Here is a 19,747-nt window from a genome sequence, read left to right as displayed (position 1 = left end):
GTATTGGTATACAATTCCCTGTTCCCCTACCCCCGCCCGGAGCACACTCCACTATGCAACCTTCATTCTGTTGTTTTGTTGTTTTTTTTAAAAATAGAAACTTTTTATTTTATATTAATTTACTTACAAAGTTCATGTACATTGTTTTTCACACTACATATTTCCTTAACCCATCCCTCCATCAAATTGTGCAATCCTATGATTATGTCCCCATCCATCCTCACCCCTGTGTTCACTCCCTCTTTCCCTTGGATCCTCATACTAATTTTACTAGTCACATATTTTTACAATAATGATAATCTTGTAGTGTACTTGTCCCTATCAGACTGAGTTCACTCAGCATAATGCTTCTCCAGTCCCTCCCAAGTTTGCTAATTGTTTACAAAATCATTGTTCCTGCACGCTGCATAGTATTTCATCATGTGATTGTACCATAATTTCTCAATCCATTCCATTGTGGTTGGACATTTGGTCTGTTTCCTTGTTCTTGCAATGGTGAATAACGCTGCTATGAACACTGGTGTGCAAATGTCCATTCGTGCCTCGCCTCTCATTTTCTTGGGGAATATTCCAAGACGGAATAGCTGGGTCACATGGACTTTCTATGTTCAGCTTTCTGAGAAAACGTCAAACTGCCTTCCAGAGTTGTTGTACCATTTCACAATCTCAACAACAGTGTGTAAGGGTTCCTACCTCTCCACACCCTCTTCAACATCTATTACTTGCTGTCCTGTTAAACTTTGCCACTGCTACTGGAGTGAAATAGTATCTCACTGTGGTTTTGATTTGCATATTTCTTATTGCCAGTAATTTTGAGCATATCTTCATGTGTCTGTTGACTATCTGAATATCTTCCTCTGTGAAAATTCTTTCCTTGTCTCTTGCCCATTTTTTATTTGTGTTATCAGTCTTTTGTTGTGGAGGCCCTGTAGGATTCTGTAAACTTATGATATGAGATCCCTATCTGAAATGGTATTGCTGTTGTTATGTGCCATCAGTCTCTTGCGACTCATAGCGACCCTAGGTAAAACAGTCCTAAATCCAGCTCTATCTTGTGCTAATCACACTGCCTCCAACCCACCCATCCCAATTACTCCAGTCACTGAATCACTCTACCTCACAGAGGGTCTTTCCCTCCTGCACTGTCCCTCTACCCTTTCAAACATGATGTCCCTCTCCAAGGACTGGTCCCTCCTTACAACATGTCCAAAATATGTCAGATGAAACCTCAGAATCCTTGCCTCTAAGGAGCAGCCTGGTTTAACCCTCTCCAGGATGAATCTGTTTGTTTTCTTAGCAGTACATGGTACACTCAATACTTTTCTCCAGCACCACAGTTCAAAGGCAATAAATTCTCATTATATCCTACCTAGTCATTGTCCAACTCTCTGACCCATAACAAGTGACTGCAAAGACCATGACATGTATCAGATGCACCTTAGTCTCCAGAGTGACACCATTGCCCTTCAGCACTTTGGAGAGGTCCCTAACAGTAGACTTTCCCATTGCAATACATCTTTTAATTCCCTGGCTGCTGGTGCCAAGTCTGTTGACTACAGAGCCAAGCAAACTAAAGCTTTTAACAATCTCAATCTCTTCACCATCCATCTTGATGCTACCAATTGGTCCAGTGGTGAGAATCTTTGTCTTCTTGATATTGAGCCCCACTCCATATTGAAGGCTGTAGTCCTTGACCCTCTGCAGCAAGTGCTTCAGATCCTCCTATGTTTCAGCAAGCAGGGTTGTATCATCTGCATAACACAGACTGTGATAGATCTTCCACCAATCCTGATGCCACACTTCTCCTCATACAGCCCAGCCTCCCAGATAATCTGTTCTACATACAGGTTGAAAAGGTAGGGAGATATAGGACACATCCTTTGTGTTCACCCTTCCTAACTTTCAACCATGCAGTATTTCTTTGCTCTGTTCTGACACTGCCTCTTGGTCCAAGTACTGGTTTTTCATTAGCATGATCAAGTGTTCTGGGATTCCCATTCTTCTTAGAGTCAGCCACAGTTTGTTATGATCCACAGTCAAATGCCTTTGCATAATCAATGAAACACAGATGGACACTCTTCTGGTATTCTCTGCTTTCAGCTAAGATCCATCTAACATTAGCTACAATATCCCTAGTACCCACAAACCCTTCTAAACTCAGCCTGGACTTCTGGCAGTTCTCTGCTGATGTGCTGTTACAGTCGTTTTTGGATAATCCTCAGTAGAATCTTGTGATTCTACTTGCATGTTAAATCAATGACATTATTCTATAGTTTCCATACTCTGTTGGGTCACCCTTTGTTGGAAATGGTATTACCAAATGTTTTCCACCCAGTAAGTAGGTTTTCTTCTCACTCTGTTGCAAAATAGTTTTGATGCACATAGGGATTTAATGTTTAGAAGGTTCCCATTCATGAATTTTATCATCTCCAGATTGTGCATTTCTGACTATATTTGACAGTATCTTTACACCATAGCCTATGCCATCAATCTTTATCCCAGTTTGTCTTTGATGAACTTTATAGTTTGGGGCTTTATTCCCAGGTTTCTGATCCACCTTGAGTTGATTATTGTGCATGGTGTGAGATGTGGATCCTGTTTCAGCTTTCTGGAAGTAGCAGTCCAGTTCTGCCAGCACCATTTGTTGAAGAGGTTGTCATTTCCCCATTTAATAGGTGTTTCCCCCCACGCCATTGAACATCAGTTGGCCATACATATCTGGTTCTATTTCTGGGTTCTCAATTCTGTTCCATTGGTGTATGTGCCTGTTGTTGTACCAGTATGATACTGTTTTGGTTACTACCACTGTGTAGTAAGTTTTGAGGTCAGGGAATATTATGCCTCCAACTTCATTTTTGTGTTTCAGAAGTCCTTTGCTTATTTGAAGTATCTTTCCTCTCAAAATAAACTTGAAAATTTCCATTTTAATCTCTTTGACAAATGAATTTGTTATTGGGATTGCATTGAACATGCAGATTGCTTCTGGTAGGATTGTAATTTTCACAATACTGAGTCTTCCTATCCATAAACAGGGCAGATTTTCCCATTTATTTAGGTCTTTTTTGTGTCTTGAAGAACTACTCTATAGTTTTATTTGTACAGGTCTTTTATGTCTCTAGTTAGGTTCACTCCAAGCATCTCAATTTGTGGTTGACTACTGTAAATAGTATTGTTTTCTTGGTTTCTTTTTCCGAGTTTTCTTTGTTAATGTAGAGGAATCCCACTGATTTTTGGATATTGATCTTATATTCTGCCACTCTATTAAACTGGTCTACTAGCTCTAACAAACTTTTTGTTGAGTCCTTGGGATTTTCTGTATACACTGTCATATCATCTGCATATAATGATAGTTTAACCATCTCTTTGCCAATTGGGATGCCTCTTATTTCCTTCTCTTGTCAGATTACCCTGGCAAGCGCTTCCAATACAATATTGAATAGAAGTAGTGACAATGGTCATCCTTGTCTGGTCCCTGTTTGCAAGGAACAGACTGATATGCAGAAAGAAACATTGCAGAAGTGTAAATCCACACCAGGTGCCAATAGTGGAATAGACCATCAATCAATTAATCAGGTGAAAGTTCTAATTGAAGCTGAAGAAATTGAAAACTAGTCCACAGGAGCCAAAATATGACCTGGAGTCCATCCTAGTAGAATTTAAGAATCATCTCAAGAACAGGTTTGAAGCAATGAACACCAGTGATTGAAGACCAGAGGAACTGTGAGAGGACATCAAGGATACCATTAACGAAGAGAGCAGAACATCATCACAAAGAAAGAAGAGGAAGAAAAAACAAAGTGGATGTCAGAAAAGACTGTAAAAATTGTTTTAGAATACAGAGAAAGCCAAACAAAAGGAAGAGAAGCTGAGGTGAGGGAGCTAAATAGAAGATTTTAAACAGCAGCTTGAAAAGATAAAACAAAGTATTATAATGAGATGTGCAGGGAGCTGGAGTCAGAGAATAAAATGGGAAGAACTCTTTGGCATTTCTCAAATGGAAAGAACTGAAAAAAAATTTTTCAAGATTGAGGTGCAATACTGAAAGCTGCTATGGGCACAATCTTGAATGATCCAGGAATCATCAAAAGAAGATGCAAGGAATACACAGAACCATTGAACCAGAATTAGTTGACATTAGAAAATTTCAGGAAGTACCATACAAACAAGAACAAATGATAATAAAAGATAACACCCAAGTTGCACTGAAGGCATTGGTAAAAATAAAATAAGGCCCCAGGAGTCTATGAATATCAGTTGATATGTTTCAATTAATAGATGCAGCCCTGGATGTACTCATCAGTTTTTGTTGGGAAATTTGGAGGCCAGTTACATGGCCAACTGACTGGAACAGATCAGTATTTGTCTCATTTTCAAGAACTGTGATCCAACAGAATGTGGAAATTATCGAACAATATCATAAAAGTCTCAAGCAAACAAGATATGGATGAAAACTATGCAAATCATTCAAATATGGCTAGAATAGTGCATTGGTAGGGAACTACCAGAAGTGCAAGCTGGTTTTAGAAGAAGTTGTGGACTCAGGATATCAGTGATGTTAAGTGGATCCTGGCTGAAACCAGAGAATACTAGAAGAACGGGTATTTGTTCTTTATCGATTATGAAAAAGCATTTGACTGTGCGAATAATAACAAATTATGACTAACATTGAGAAGAAAGATATTCCCAGTACACTTAAATGTGCTTTTGGAAAATCTATACATAGATCAGCTGCTGTCTGAACAAGGCAAGGGAACACTGTGTGGTTTAAAATGAAAGAAGGGTGCTGATCAGGGTTGTATCATTTTAAAATACATATTCAATCTATATGCTGAGCAAATAATTCATGAAGCCAGACTCTGTCATAGAAGAATATAGCATCAGCATTAGAGGAAGACTCATCAACAACCTGTGCTATGCAGATGACACAACTTTGCTTTCTGAAAGTGAAGAGGATATGAAATGCTTGCTGCAAGAGGATAAAGGACTATAGCTTCCATGATACAGTCAAATGCTCTACCATTGAGCTATAGCCCCCAAGGACCACAGCTTTCTTTATGGATTGCAGCTTACCATCAAGAAAACAATGATCCTCTCCAACAGTCAACATTATGATAGATGGAGAAAGGACTGAAGTTGTCAATTATTTCATCTTGCTTGGCTCAACAATCAATACCCTTGGTACCAGGAGCCAGGAAATCAGGAGACGTATTGCATTCAGCAAGTCTGCTGTCAGAGACCTCTCCAGAATGCTGAGAAGCAATGATGTCAATCTGAAGACTAAAATGCCTTGTTCAGGTCATGGCTTTCTCAATCACTTGCTTTACATCAGAGAGCTAGACAATGAATAAGGATGACAGAAAAGAATTTATGCCTTTGAACTGTGGTGTTGGAGAGAGTGTTGAGTATCCTCTACACTGCCAAAAGAACAAACAAATGTCTTGGAAAAAGTGCAGCCAGAGTGTTCCTTGGAAGCAAAGATGGAGAAGCTTCTTCCTTCATACTTCAGACATGTAGCTAGGTGAGGTTATTCCTTGGGTAGTGACATCATACTTTGAAAGATAAAGGTTCGGTGAAGGAAAGGTAGATCCCAATAAGATGGATGAACACAGTGACTTCAGCAGTGGACTCTAGTGTGTCAGAGATGATGAGGGTGGGGATACAAGGATGATGAGGTTTAGGTTTAGATCAGTTTTTATATTGTTGCTATGAGTCATATTTGACTTGAAATCCAACCACAACAACAGTGGTAAGGAGTTGCACTGACAGTTTGAAGACATGTATTTGAAATTCACAGCTGCTCTGTGAAGAAAGATGAGCAATCTCCTTTCTTTGTGATTTATTGCCTCTGAAAACCCACTGGAAGATCAGTTATGAATCGCTTCTGACTTGACAGTACATACCAAGAACAGAAATTAATTCTATCATATAATCTCTAGCCTAATTTCTAACACCAAGACCCTAATATTCTGACTACTAATCCTTCTTTGTTTCCCGTTTTTATATTTCAATCAATATTTATTATTCATTCATCTTAACTGCATGTTTAATAAACTTTAGACTGATAGGAATTTTTTCATCTTTATATTTTAGTGGCTGTTGCTTATATTTGAATAATAGTCACATTAACAGGTCTTCCTTTTTATGTATGGACATTATTTTATCACTGACATCATTGTACCTCAGGATAGATCTTGAAATATTCTTTTTGATGATGAATGCACCATTACTCCTCTTTAATGTCTCATTCACAGCAATGACTGACTCAAAATGGCCAAACCAGTTATCTTCCAATCACTGATATATAAGATATAAATCTCCATGTCTACCATTTATTTCATTTTGAAAATTGGAAACTTCCAACTGTCCCAGATTCACACTTCATACATTTCAGTTCCAGTTGTTAATGGCTTTTTTGTAGTTGTTTCTCCTCATTTTGAGTTATGCTATAACAGCGAATAAAGGTCTTCTATTGAGTGAAAGCTTTCCTTTTCAATTGGTTACCAAATGAAAAACAAACCTAAATAGATATCTCCCAAATGCATAACAAGCCTAAACATATAAGTGAAATGCATTGTTGGCAAAATGTCAACAAAAATTAATGCTAATGAAGAACAAATTAAAGAATTAAAGATTACCATTAACCAATAGTTGGTTATGTAGATATAAATAAAACCCCAGTGAGCAATAGTACAATGCAGAACTGAGACACAAATGGAGATTTTGTACAATAGGTTCATATCACTGTTATTCACAACAGCAAGAAAATGGAAACAAACAAATAGACTGGGAAATTGTGGTACATTCACACAATGCAATGTTAAGAAGCAACAATTTAGAAAATTACCTTGTAACATGGGAGAGTTAGAGAGCATCATGCTGAGTGAACAAACTCCCTCTCATAAGATCATCATTGTAAAAACAGAAGGATAACTACTAAGATGTATAAATGTCCAAAAGGGGGCCCGAGTGTGGGGAGGGGGTAACACCAGGATGAGATCATTTTTTTTAAATGCTCACAGAACACATCTCAACATACCCTAGATGCTGAAACATGGGGAGGGGGAACAAAACAAAACACCTTGAAAACTGTGAAAAACCAACCAACCAAAAAAAAAATTTTAACAAATTTAAAACAACTGAGCTCATCTTGAATTGTTCTCTAACCATGGAATCAAACTAGTAGTCAATAATGGGAAGAAAGCAGGATCTACAAACACACGGAAATTAAACAGTGTATTTGTTAATAATCTATAGTCAAAAGGAACCGACTTCTCAGGAGAATCAAATAAAAATTTAAAAAACACACACATACATTAAATTGAACAAAACAAAAATACAACACAACAAAATTTTTACAACCTGGCTAAAATGTCATTGAGCTGAAACTTCATATTAAAAGATTTCTATGTTAAAAAGAAGAAAGTCTCAGATCAACAACCTCAAGCCCTAGACCCTGGCAAAAGGAAGACCAAATAGACTGAAAGCAAGAAGAAAGTAAATAATAAACATAAGAGCACTTAAAAGAAAACCCACAGAAACAAGACCAGTTTATTATCATCTTGGGTTTCTGAGGGCATGAATACAATGGGGAGAGATTGCCCATATTCCTCCTGTGAGGTAGCTGGTGTGGACAGGGAGCTCCAGCAACGTGGTCAGAAGGGGTCTGTGCTGCTAACCTGTACAATCACTAAGCTGTGAAACAGATCAACAAATGGCAGTAACCATACATGTTGTAAAGAACTGGTTCTGTGAAAAGATTAGTAAAACATATAAACCTCTAGCAAGAATGAGAAAGAAAAAAGATACAAGATATAAATTTCCACTAGCAGGAATGAAGGAAGATAGTAGTGCTCCAGACACAAATACCAACAGGGTAATAAAGGAGTACTACAAATAACTCCAGATAATACACTACTATATGCCTCTGGAAACTCTATGAACATAGAGAACTATACCAATACAAATAATATAGTATTAACTACAAATAATGCATCAGAGAGCTGGGTAATGATTAAAGATGATAGAAGAAGAATTGATGCCTTTGAGTTGTAGTTCTGGAGAAGAATATTGAATATACCATGGATAGCCAAGAAAACAAATAGGTATGTCTTGGAGAGGGTGAAACCTTGTTTCTCTTTGGAGGCTAGGATTTTGAAGCTCCATCTCACATACCTTGGGCATGTGGCCAGGAGGGAATAATCCTTGGAGAAGGACACTGTGCTCAGAAGGGTGGAGGGACAGCACAGGAGAGGAGGGCTCCAGATGAGATGGATTGATATGGTAACTAGGGTAATGTGGGTAGGTGTATTGGAGTCAGTGAGACTGGCTCAGGCCATGGCAGGCTTCAGAGCCTAGTGTACATAGGATACACTAGTGTACACAGGGTCACTATGAGCCACAGGTGATTTGAAAGCACATAGGAAGAGAGAAGAACAAACAACTCCACACTGAAAAATTTGACAAACTTGACAAATGATATATCCTCAAAACATATAAATAACCACAACTCATCAATATAAAATAGATAATTTGAATAGATTGATAATTATTATCTGGGAGCTCTGATGGCCTAGTGGTAAGAAGCTGTACTGCAATCTTGAAAGCCTGTGATTCAAATTTACCAGTTATACTGATGGAGGATGGACAATGAAAACCTACTGAAGGGTCAGATACAGGCATTTGGCTATGGTTAACTTTGAGAAGAATGACAGTTCCAGAACACTTAGTTGTGCTTATACGAAACCGATGTAAGACTAAGAAGTTGTTGTCCTAACAGAGCAATGGGATACTGGAAGGTTTAGAGCCAGATTATGTACGTATCAAGGCTGTATCCTATCTCTGTACCTATTCAATCTGTATGGTGAGCAAATACTCCAAGAAACTGGATTTTATGAAGAAGAATGTGGCATCAGGATTGGATGGAGATTCACCAACAACTTGCATTATGCAGATGATATAACTTGCTTGCTAAAAGTGAAGAAAACTTCAAGTTCTTGCTGCAAAGGATCAAGGATTGCAGCCTTCAATACAGATTACATCTCAACTTCAAGAAAACAAAAATCCTTACCACTGGATCAACAGACAACATCATGATAGATGAAGAAAAGATTGAAATTGTCAGCAATTTCATCTTGCCTGGATCCAAGGAATTGGAAAGTCTGCTGTCAGTAATTTCTCCAAAGTCCAGAAGAGCAATGATGTAAGTCTAAAGACTAAGGTGCACTTGGTTCAGGCCGCAGTCTTTCCAATGATCTGCTATACATCTGAGAGCTGGACACTTAATAAGAAAAAAAGAAGAAATAATGAATTTGAGTTGTGGCATTGGAGGAGAGTGTTGAATATCTTGTGGATTGCCAAAAGAACAGATATGTATTGTAGAAAGTGGAAACAGAATGCTCACTCGAGGCAAAGTTGCTAAAGCTTTTTATCACATATGTTGTTAGGAGAGGCTTTCCCTTGGAAAAGGACATCATGCTTGGAAAGGTGGAGGAAGACTCTCAATGAGATGGACTGATGCAATGTCTGTGGCAATGAACTCCAATGTGCCAGGGATGATAAGGATGGCTCAAGACAGAGCAGAATTAAGACTGACACTAATTACACATAACCATTTCCAAAACAAGAAAGAGAAGAAAATTCTTTTCACTGCATGTAATAAAATTACTGTAATCTAACACCAAAGTCAGATAAAATATAAAAAAGAGACCAATTACTTTCATGAATATAGATGCAATATTCCTTAAGAAAATCCAGAATATTGTTAGCAAAATTCCAAAAGAATTCATACACACAAACTCTAATAAGCCACCAAGTGTGATTTATTGCAGAGATGCAAGGCTGTTTGGGGGTTTTAAAATATTTTATATTGGTTTACTTACAATGTTCTTATACATTGTATTTCAACACTATCCTTCATTCATATTGTGTTTCAATCATTCCCATTCATTACGTGTTATAAAATTAATCACTGAACTATGCCCACCATTATTCTTTCTTTCCAGATCCTTGTTGGATCTTTCCCATATACTTTACGAACATCCCCTCCACTCACCCAACTGTGCAACCCTATGATGTCGCCCCTGCCCATCCTCACCCCTTTGCTCCCAAACTCCCCCACCTGGATCCTCCTACAAATGTTACTAGTTATCTTCCTATTTCTACAATAGTGACCTTATGCCACTATTAGTTCACTCAGCATAATACTCTCCAGTCCCTTCCATGTAATGTAGTAATTTTCAAAATGAGTGCTGCGTAATATTCCACTGTGTGAATGTACCTCAATTCCTCAATCCATTTGATTTTTGATGGACATTTGGGCAGTTCCCATATTCTTGCTCTTATGAGGAACAACTGTGTACAAATCACCATTTGTGTCTCAGTTCTAGTTTTCTCGAGGTATATTACCAACAGTGGAATTGATGTTGTTAAGTGCCATGGAGTCATAGATGACTCATAGCGACTCTATGAACAAAAGACCTGAACACTTGTATAACTTTCTTCGTTTCTCCAAGTTCATAGGGTTTCCAGAAGCAAGCTATTTTGGGAAGCAGATGCCACTCCTGCTTCCAAGCTTGTTTCAATCAGGGAACTCTACCCAACATTTTCCACCATGGGTAACCATTGTTGAACTTGACACATCAGTGTCACAATGTTCAGCATCCCAGCAACCATGAGTTACCTCTGCACAGCAAATGGTCAGACCAGTGCTATACCCAGCAGTGGAATAGCTGAGTCAAATGGAATTTCTATGTTAATTTTTTAGGAATTTCTATGTTCATTTTGCCTTCCAGAGTATTTATACCACTTTATAACTCCATAAAAAGAGTATGAAAGTATCCACCTCTCCACATCCTCTCCAAAAGTTATTGCTTGCTGTCCTGTTAAACTTTACCACTGTTACTAGAGTAAGATGGTATCTCATTGTGGTGGGTGTTTGCTGTGTTTTTTTTTTTTTAAATTTAGGAAAGCATGTGAAAAAGATTTATTAAGGTAATGTAAAAGAGTCATGATTGGTGAAAGATAAATAGGCTGTGCTGAAGAGTTAAATAAAATAGGTAAGAACGGGGGAGAAATACCCCTGGAAGTGCAGGGGTGGACCCGAACCTTCTGGCATGCTGCTAGATGTAGGAGAGAGACCTCATTGTGGTTTTGATTGATGTAAGTTTAGTTTTATTTAAAACAAAATCTACTACATTAAAGAACTAATGGGTGAGTGATAAGGAATTGTGCTGCCAACCCAATGGCAAGCAGCTCAAATTCACCAATTGCTCTTTGGGAGAAAAATAGGCAATCTCCTTCCAGGTAATTACTTGCCTCTGAAAACCTGCTGGAGGGTTAGCTACAAGTTGTTTCCAAATTAATGGTATACAACAACAGCCATATTAAAGATGAAAATGGTATAATCATATCAATCAATGAAAAACAGCACTGACAAAATTCAACACATATTTATGTTAAAAATTCTCAGAGAAATAAACTTAGAGTCTGTGAACTTCATAATGAACATGGACAAATACACCTACAGGCAACATTATGCCTAATGGTGTAAGCTTGAACGCTTTTCCTGTAAACACCAGGCACAGGCAAGGGTGTCTGCTCTCATTGCTGTTATTCAACATAGGCTGGAAGGTCTAGCCAGGGAAATAAGGCAAGAAAAAGAAATAAAAGACATAGATCAGAAAGGAAGAATTAAGACCACACTTATTTGCAGATTGATTACATAACACTTATTTGCAGATTGATTACACAATTGTCTAAGTAGAAAATGCCACACAATCTACAAAATAAGCGTGTAAACCAAGAGGGGGGAAGAACTTTAAATTAACAAGTGAATTCAACAAGGATGTAGGATAAAAGATTATAATGTTAAAAATATGTTTCTATAACCAACAATGAACACATGCATTGGCATATAGATTTAAAAGGTACAGAGACAAGATGCTTCCCTGATATACTCCTTTCCTTATTTTGAACCATGCAGTGTATCTCTGCTCTGTTCTGATGACTGCTTCCTGGTCAGGTTTCACATAAGCACAACCTATACCTTCCTGGTATAGGTTTTGCATAAGCACAATCAAGTGTTCTGGGATTCCCATTTTTCTCAAGGTTAGCCACAATTTGTTGTGATCCACACAGTCAAATGCCTTTGCATAGCCAAATGAAATACAGACATTCCTCTGGTACTCTACTTTCTGCCAAGATCCATCTGAGATTGACAATACTGTCTCTAGTACCACGATCTCTTCTAAACCTAGCTTGGATTTCTGGTAGTTCTCTATCAATGTTCCAGTTGTTTCTGTATAATCTTCAGCAGGATTTTGCTAGTGTGTGATATTAATAATGATGTTGTTGTTATGTGTTGTTGAGTCACCTGCAACTCATCTGACCTTATGTACAACATGCCTAAACCCTGCTCAGTCCTGTATCAATATCACTGTCTCTGACACACGTGCCCCAATTACCCCAGTCACTGAATCAATCCACCTCATAGAGGGTCTTCCTCTCCTGTGCTGTCCCTCCACCCTCCCAAGCATGACGTCCCTGTCCAAGGACTGGTCCCTCCTTGCAACATGCCCAAAGCATGTCAGGCGAAGCTTCAGAACCCTTGTCTATAAGGGGCAGACTGGTTTAACCCTCACCAGGATGAACCTGTTTGTTTTCTTAACAGTTCATGGTATATTCAATACTCTTCTCCAACACCACAGCTCAAAGGCATCAATTCTCCTTCTATCATCCCTAGACATTGTCCAGCTCTCTGATGTATAGCAAGTGATTACAAAGACCATGGACTGTTTCAGGCACACCTTAGTCTCCAGAGTGACACCACTGCTCTTCAGTACTTTGGGGACGTCTCTAACAACAAACTTTTCCATTGTAATACGTCTTTTAATTTCCTGGCTGCTGGTGCCAAGAGTGTTGACTGTGGAGCCATGCAAACTAAAGTTGTTAACAAGCTCAATCTCTTCACCATCCATCCGGATGCTGCCAATTATTGTTTGATAATTTCCACATTCTGTCAGGTGATTTTTTTTTTTGGAATGGGAATAAATTTGAATCTCTTCTAGTCAGTTGACTATGTAATTGTCCTCCAGATTTCTAGGTATAACTTTGTAAGCACATCCATAGCTGCATCTGTTTGCTGAAATATGTCAGTTGCTATTGCATCAATTTCTGGGGTTTTATTTTTTGCCAAGTTAATCAGAGCAGCCTGAACATCCTCCTTCATCACTATTGTCTCTTGATCATATGTTGTTTCTTGAAATTCTTCTGTGTCAGCCAATTCTTTTTGGTACAGTGACACTATGTACTCCTTCCATCTTCTTTTAATGCTTCCTGAATCATTCAATATTTTCCCCATAGCATCCTTAAGCATTGCAACTTGTGGCTTGAATTCTCTCTTTCATTTCTTCAGTTTAAGAAATGCCAAGCGAGTTAGGCCCTTCTGATTTTCCAACTCCAGATCCTTGCACATTTCATTATTTTGCTTTGTTTTCCCAAGCTGTCCTTTGAAATATTTTATTCCGCTCTTTAACTTCTTGATTTCTTTTTCCTTTGCTTTGGCTTCTTGGCGCTCTAGTGCACGATTCAGAGTCTCTTCTGACATCCATTTTGGTCTTCTTCTTCCTTCTTTGTAATGACCTTTTGCTTTCTTCATGGACAATATTCTTGATATCTTCCCACAGCTCATCTGGTCTTCGTTCATTAGTGTTCAAGGCCTCAAACCTTCTCCTGAGTTGGTTTTTATATTCAGGGGAGACAGACTTCAGGTCAAATTTTTATTACTGTGGATATAATTTAGCCTTCTTTAGTTTTAATTTGAACTTGCGCATGAGTAGTTGATGGTCTGTTCCACAATAAGCATCTGGCCTAGTTTTCACTGCTGATATTGAGCTTCTTCAACAATTCCTTCCATATAGATGTAATCGATCTGACTCCTGTGCATACTATCAGGTGAAATCCATGTGTATAGCCTGCATTTATGTTTCTTATAAAAGGTATTTGCTATGAATAAATCATTGAATGTACAGAATTCTATCATTCTATCCCCAGGCTCATTTCTGTAACCAAGCCCGTATTTTTCCAACTAACAATCCTTCTTCCTGGTTCCCAACTTTCACATTTCAGTCACCATTATTACTAATGCATCTTGGTTGCATGTTCAATCGATTTCTGACTGCAACAGTTGATAAAAATCATCTATTTGCTCCTCTTCGGCTCTGGTTGTTGGTGCATAAATTTGAACGATAGTGGTAGAAATAGGTCTTCCTTGAATGCATATGGATATTATCCTGTCACACACAACACTGTTTTTCAAGATGGAAATGCAGTATTCAATTTTAAATGGTCTTTTTACCTATGAAAGTGACACAGTTTTGTCTTACCTTTTCATCTCCAGCATAGTAAATCATATGATTCTCTAACTCAGAATGTTCCATGCCAATCTATCTCCTTTCAATAATACCTAATATGTCAATATTTATGCATTCCATTTCTTTCTTGACGATGTCCAGTTTTCCCACATTCATGGTCCTCCATTCCATTTTCCAATCATTAGTTTCTGCTTACAACTGCTTCTCCTTTGTATTTCCAAATTTGAGGGCTCAGCCTCAGTTGCCATACGTAAGTGTGCTCTACTGTACATAGGGTTTTCTAAGGTCTATTATATTTCAGAAGTGGATGGTCAATCCTTGCTTCTGGAAACCCTATGAACCTGGAGAAAATGATAGAGAAGGTGTACAGGACTTTGGTTCATAGGATCGCTATGAATTGCCCGCACCTAGATGGCACTTAACAACACAACAACACAAGTTTTTGCCCATTTCCTCTAGGTCTTCATATTTGTTTGAGGATAGTTTTTCATAATAGTCCATTGTTTGCCCTTTTGATTGGTTCTGCTGTGATATTGCGCCTTTAATCTCTTATTTGGATTATTTGTGTCTTTTCTTTCTTTTCCTTTGTTACTTTTGATAGTGGTTTGTTGATTTTATTGACCTTTTGGAAGAACCAAGTCCTGGTTTTCTTGATGGTTTCAATTGTTTTTCTGTTTTCTATTTCATTTATTTCTGCCCTAATTTTTATAATTTCAGGTTTTTTAGAGGGTATCAGGTTTTCTTGCTGATTTTTTTTTTAATTTGTTGGAGATGTTGGGTTAAAGAGTCAGTGGTCATTTTGTCTTGCCTTTTGGTGTGTTTACTTATTGCTATAAATTGACCTCTGATTACTGTTTTGGCCGTTTCCCAGAGTTGTGTTTTTTTTCTTTCTTGTAAGTTGTGTTTTGTAGCATTGTGATCTGAGAGGATGCTTTCTATTATTTCTATATTTTTTAATTCACTGATGCTTGCCTTGTGATACAAAATGTGATCTATTCTGGAGAACATTCCATGCACATTGGAGAAGAAGGTATACTGTGCTTTTTTTGGGGGGTGCATTAGCCTATCTATCTATCTATCTATCTATCTATCTATCTATCTATCTATCATCTTTCTATGAAATTGAGTTGGTTTATCATGTGGTTTAGTTCTTCAGCATCTTTGCTGAGTTTCTTTCTGGTGGTTCTATCTTTTCTTGAGAGTGGTGTATTGAACTCTCTAACTACTATGGTGGTGTTGTCTATTTCCCTTTGCAGTTTTGTTAATGTTTGTTTTATATATATTTTATACAACTTTCCTGTGAAGCCTGCACCGTGAATTCAAATTTTACCCTTCAAAACTGTGTCATCTCATACTTCAACATGACAGCAAGCAACAAATTCTGATGAAGATGCAGTGAGAATAGAACCTTCTACACAAGTTAGTGGGAATGTAAAATGTTGTAATTGCTATGGAAGTCAGTTTGGGGCTTCCTTAAAATGTTTAATTTGATTCAGCTATTCCACTATTAGCCATATACCTAAGGAAATCAGGGCTGTAACATGAACAGTTGTGTGCACACCCATGGTTACTGCAGCATTCACGAGTGCGCATTAAGAAATAAATAGGTAGAGAAACTGTGGTACATCCACACAAGGGAGCATCACGCTGTACTGTAAAAACAATGAACTCATGAAACACGGCATAACATGGATAAGGACATTCTCTGAATAAAATAACTCAGTCACAAAGTCTTACTCAGTGTAAGACTATGGCTATAAAAACTAGAGAAAGCTTTACAGATGCAAACAATCCATCTAGAATTGTACCAACAGGGAGAAGGGGAAGAAGCAGAAAACTCATAGATTGACAATGAACACTTTATTGGAATGGGTGAAGGAAGGACAATCAGACAGTGTATGTATTGTAATGAACATTATGGAACAAGCTATGCATAAACTATGACTGGAGGAAAGAAAACAAACCAAGCAATATGCTTTGTAAATTTTTACACAAATGACAATAAAAACTGTTAGAAACCCCAACCTGCTATGGCACAATAAATAAGGCTGTACTCTGTAAAGTCACTATCTTCAGGGCACTATCTGACTGAGACAATCCCTTTGAGAGGGGTTATTCTAACATTTGCTGATTAATTCAAACATCTCTATAGATATTCAAGAGAAAGGCAGAGTTCTTATTAAGTATGAGCTGAAGTATCTTTTCAAAACTCAGGATGTTCCCTAAGGGCTGGACGATTCAGGGCAGCCCTAGCCCAACCTCACCACCTTATGCGGCTTCACATACGGGGCTGAAGAGACTTCACCTGCCCCTGCAGGGGCTGAGCAGAGGGCAGGGAGGCAGCTCAAAGTGAAGCCACATGAGTGAGCAGGAGTGCCTTCAGGCCAAGTGACCACATAAGTGCCAGGAAGAAGGCAACTTCCCCTGTCTGCTCCTAAGGATCCAGTTCCCCTATGCTTTCCTCACCTCTGGATCAGTGATTGGCACCTGCCATCACTGAAAATCAGAGCTTAGAAGCATGGCTGAGGGGAACAAGCATGTGTCCATACTGCAAGCTCTACAGGCATGCTGCCGGGCTCGCATCTCTGAGCAGACATTGCTGTCAGTTTCCTATCCATCTAAACCTACTGCCATGGAGTCAGTTATAACAGTAGTGACCACATGGGGCAGAGCCTAACTGCCCCTTGGGGCTTCCAAGGCTGCACTCTTTACTGCACAGACTGGCACATCTTTCTCTGGAAGAGTATCTAGTAGATTTGGACTGCTACCAACCTTTAACCACAGCTGAACATTTAACCACTGTGCCTCCAGGGTTCCTTCTTGTTTTCTGCTTTGGTCAAAATCATACATTCAAGAGACATGGTTGCTTGCAAGTTGCCCTTGGTTCCTTGGCTCATGACTGAACCAATCTGCTTAGAAGATTTGCTGATGGGCTGAGTTCAGAAGTGGCCAGCCTCAGATGTATAAGCAAAATGATGATAGGGTGATGATGCTTCCCAAAAACATCTCTGAAAGGAAGTGCAACTTACAAAGGTATAAAGCTAAAGAACAAAGCAGAGACATGCTAGGTCAGGGGTGGAGGTGGGAGTCATGGACAGGTTTCTAAGAGCTGGTTTCACTGGTGAACGAGATGAGACAGGCTGTATTGAGAAGCACCTCTTGGAGTACAGAGGCTGGGGCTGGACAAGGCTAGGGAGGAAGTGCCCATAAGGGGAAGAGGGCCATGAGGAAGTATAACCAGCTCTGCCAAGATCAGGGATGACCACGGGTCACAGGGGGATACAGAGGCTCATGGTCAGAAGCATGAGAGAGCAACTAGCTGAAGTGGGTCCAGGTCCTAGGAGAGGCCTGCTGCCTCACGGAAAGTCTGAGGCTGCAGGCCTGTGAACAGAGGTGGGCAGCCCATAACAGCAGATGCTGCAAGGCAGTGGTACAGACTCCCAGAACCAGAAGGCATGAGGATCCTCTGCCATGAGGCATCACCAATGTTCCAGCCCCTGTCCTAGGCTGTGGGATGAATCAGCTGTCACCTCAGGCCTGGGGTCTGAAACAGAGCCAAAATGACAAGGAGGTTGCCAAGAAGGCCTGGCCAGCCTCTGCCCCCAGCCTGTATAACCTAGCCTTACCTCCTATCTTGGCATTGTAGGCGATGCCCACGATGCAGTACGAGTTGTTGGCAGTGGCGGCCACTTCACCTGCACAGCGTGTTCCATGTCTAAGGCAAAGGAGACCAAGTTAGGGCTGTGACCAGCAGCTTCCAACCAGTTGTTACATGACAAGACAAGGGACTGGGTTTCCTTAAATCCAAAGCAGAGTCAAGTCTCTTTTCTGCCCCATCATCAGAATCTCCTCTGATGGATACTGTGAAGGCAGATCAGCTAAGCCTCCATTTTGGGCACATTACACCTTCCAATACTCCTTACGTGGCAGGTACTGCTGCCTCTTCCAGGAAGCCCTCCCTCACCCCCAGTCAGGTTAGGAACTCCTACACCAAACAGCCAGGCTCTCCACCTCCACAGAACCTGCTGTGGGCAGGTGCCACACTTCCTTTGATCCACAGCATGATGGACCCAGATATATCATAACAATCCCATGGACAGCATGACAGAAGAGCAGATGGACACTTGGGGCTTGTCCCATGCTCTCCTGAGGACAGCCTTCTCATCCTTGGCCAGTCACTTAAGTGGGAGACAGGGAAGGAGATGCTAAATTGAAAATGTAACAACATATGGAGTACCAGAAAGCAATGACCAAGAACAAACTGCTTTGTCAGTAACAATCCCAATTTCCAACGTGATGAGTGTGTCAATTTTTCTGGCAGAAGATCAGATGACCAGAGATCAGGTGACCTGAAACAGTGTGCTTTTCAGAGGGGTCTGCATCATTGACTCAAATGGAAAGAGGCCTTTTGGATGAGAGTCACTTGCTTCCTCTGGTGTTGTAGGAAGGGCTGCTGTTGTTCAGCTCAGCATCTTGCCCTCGGAGTTGGTTGTGTCCTTCAAGGGTTAGTGAGAACCATCTCCCCTGCCTCTGGACATGTGGCGAGAACACAGCATCCTCTGCTCCAGGCGCTCTGGGCATCACTGAGCAGGAAAGGCACTTTGGGACGCAAGAACAGTCTATGCCTCTGGGCACAAGAAATTCCAGCCTGGTCCTCTTCACAGCACCATCTGGACACCAGGATTGAAGCCACAGATGAATGCACTGAAGACCACAGCAGAATGGAGGTGGATGTGCCTAGCAAGCATCACACTGACAGGCAGGATCTTGTCACACTGACAGGCAGGATCTTGTCACTGTTCCCAGACAGAGGAAGGACAGGCCAAGCACCACATGTGGACTCAGCACCAGGATTGGGGAGCTCAGCTCCAGCCCAGGGTGGCTGTGGAAGCACTGTTTGAGTCCCTTTATTACGCCAGTCTCATGACCTGCAGGTGCTCAGAGAAAGACACCACTAGCAGCAGCATCTGCTGAGCTCCACTGGGAGCCCTGGACCCTACAAAGTGCTCCCACATTTCATCTCACGCTTACAACTCCAGGCAATGGGTGATCTCTGAGACTCAGGACCTTGCACAAATCACATAGCTCACGGGCCATGAGCCCTTCTGGATGGAGCCTCTGGTCTGCACTGTTCCACCTGGCTCTCAGGTTGAAGGTGGAGGCAAAAGAGTCCACGGGAGTGGCCTGTGTGCCTAGAAGGGTCTGCTGAACGCAATTGCCATTGTTATTTCTGACCCATAATGCTCTTAAGAGGACAGAGTAGAACTGCCCCATAGAGTTCTCGAGGCTGTGACTTTTTTTTTTTAATTTAGTTTGTTTATTTTTCATTTCAATGAACATCTACAGAGATTTTGGAATTCCATTCATTCATTGTTGCA

At 40.0% G+C, this 19,747-nt stretch overlaps 1 protein-coding gene across 2 annotated transcripts in view; it reads right to left on the bottom strand.

Annotated features, from left to right (window-relative positions):
• The window catches only part of PCSK6 (proprotein convertase subtilisin/kexin type 6), a 219,952-nt gene that overhangs the window by 190,977 nt on the left and 9,228 nt on the right, over positions 1 to 19,747 (bottom strand). For both annotated transcript variants that reach the window (XM_006901327.1, XM_006901328.1), the window contains exon 4: positions 17,996 to 18,084. In XM_006901327.1, the coding sequence (XP_006901389.1) occupies positions 17,996 to 18,084 (89 nt within the window). The remainder of the gene's footprint in view (positions 1 to 17,995; positions 18,085 to 19,747) is intronic.

Source organism: Elephantulus edwardii, unplaced genomic scaffold (genome assembly GCF_000299155.1).
Source record: "Elephantulus edwardii isolate Elephantulus edwardi_28Jun2011 unplaced genomic scaffold, EleEdw1.0 scaffold00319, whole genome shotgun sequence".
Taxonomy (NCBI): Eukaryota; Metazoa; Chordata; class Mammalia; order Macroscelidea; family Macroscelididae; genus Elephantulus; species Elephantulus edwardii.
Note: the sequence above shows the minus strand (reverse complement) of the source record. Positions and strands in the feature narration are given on the sequence as shown.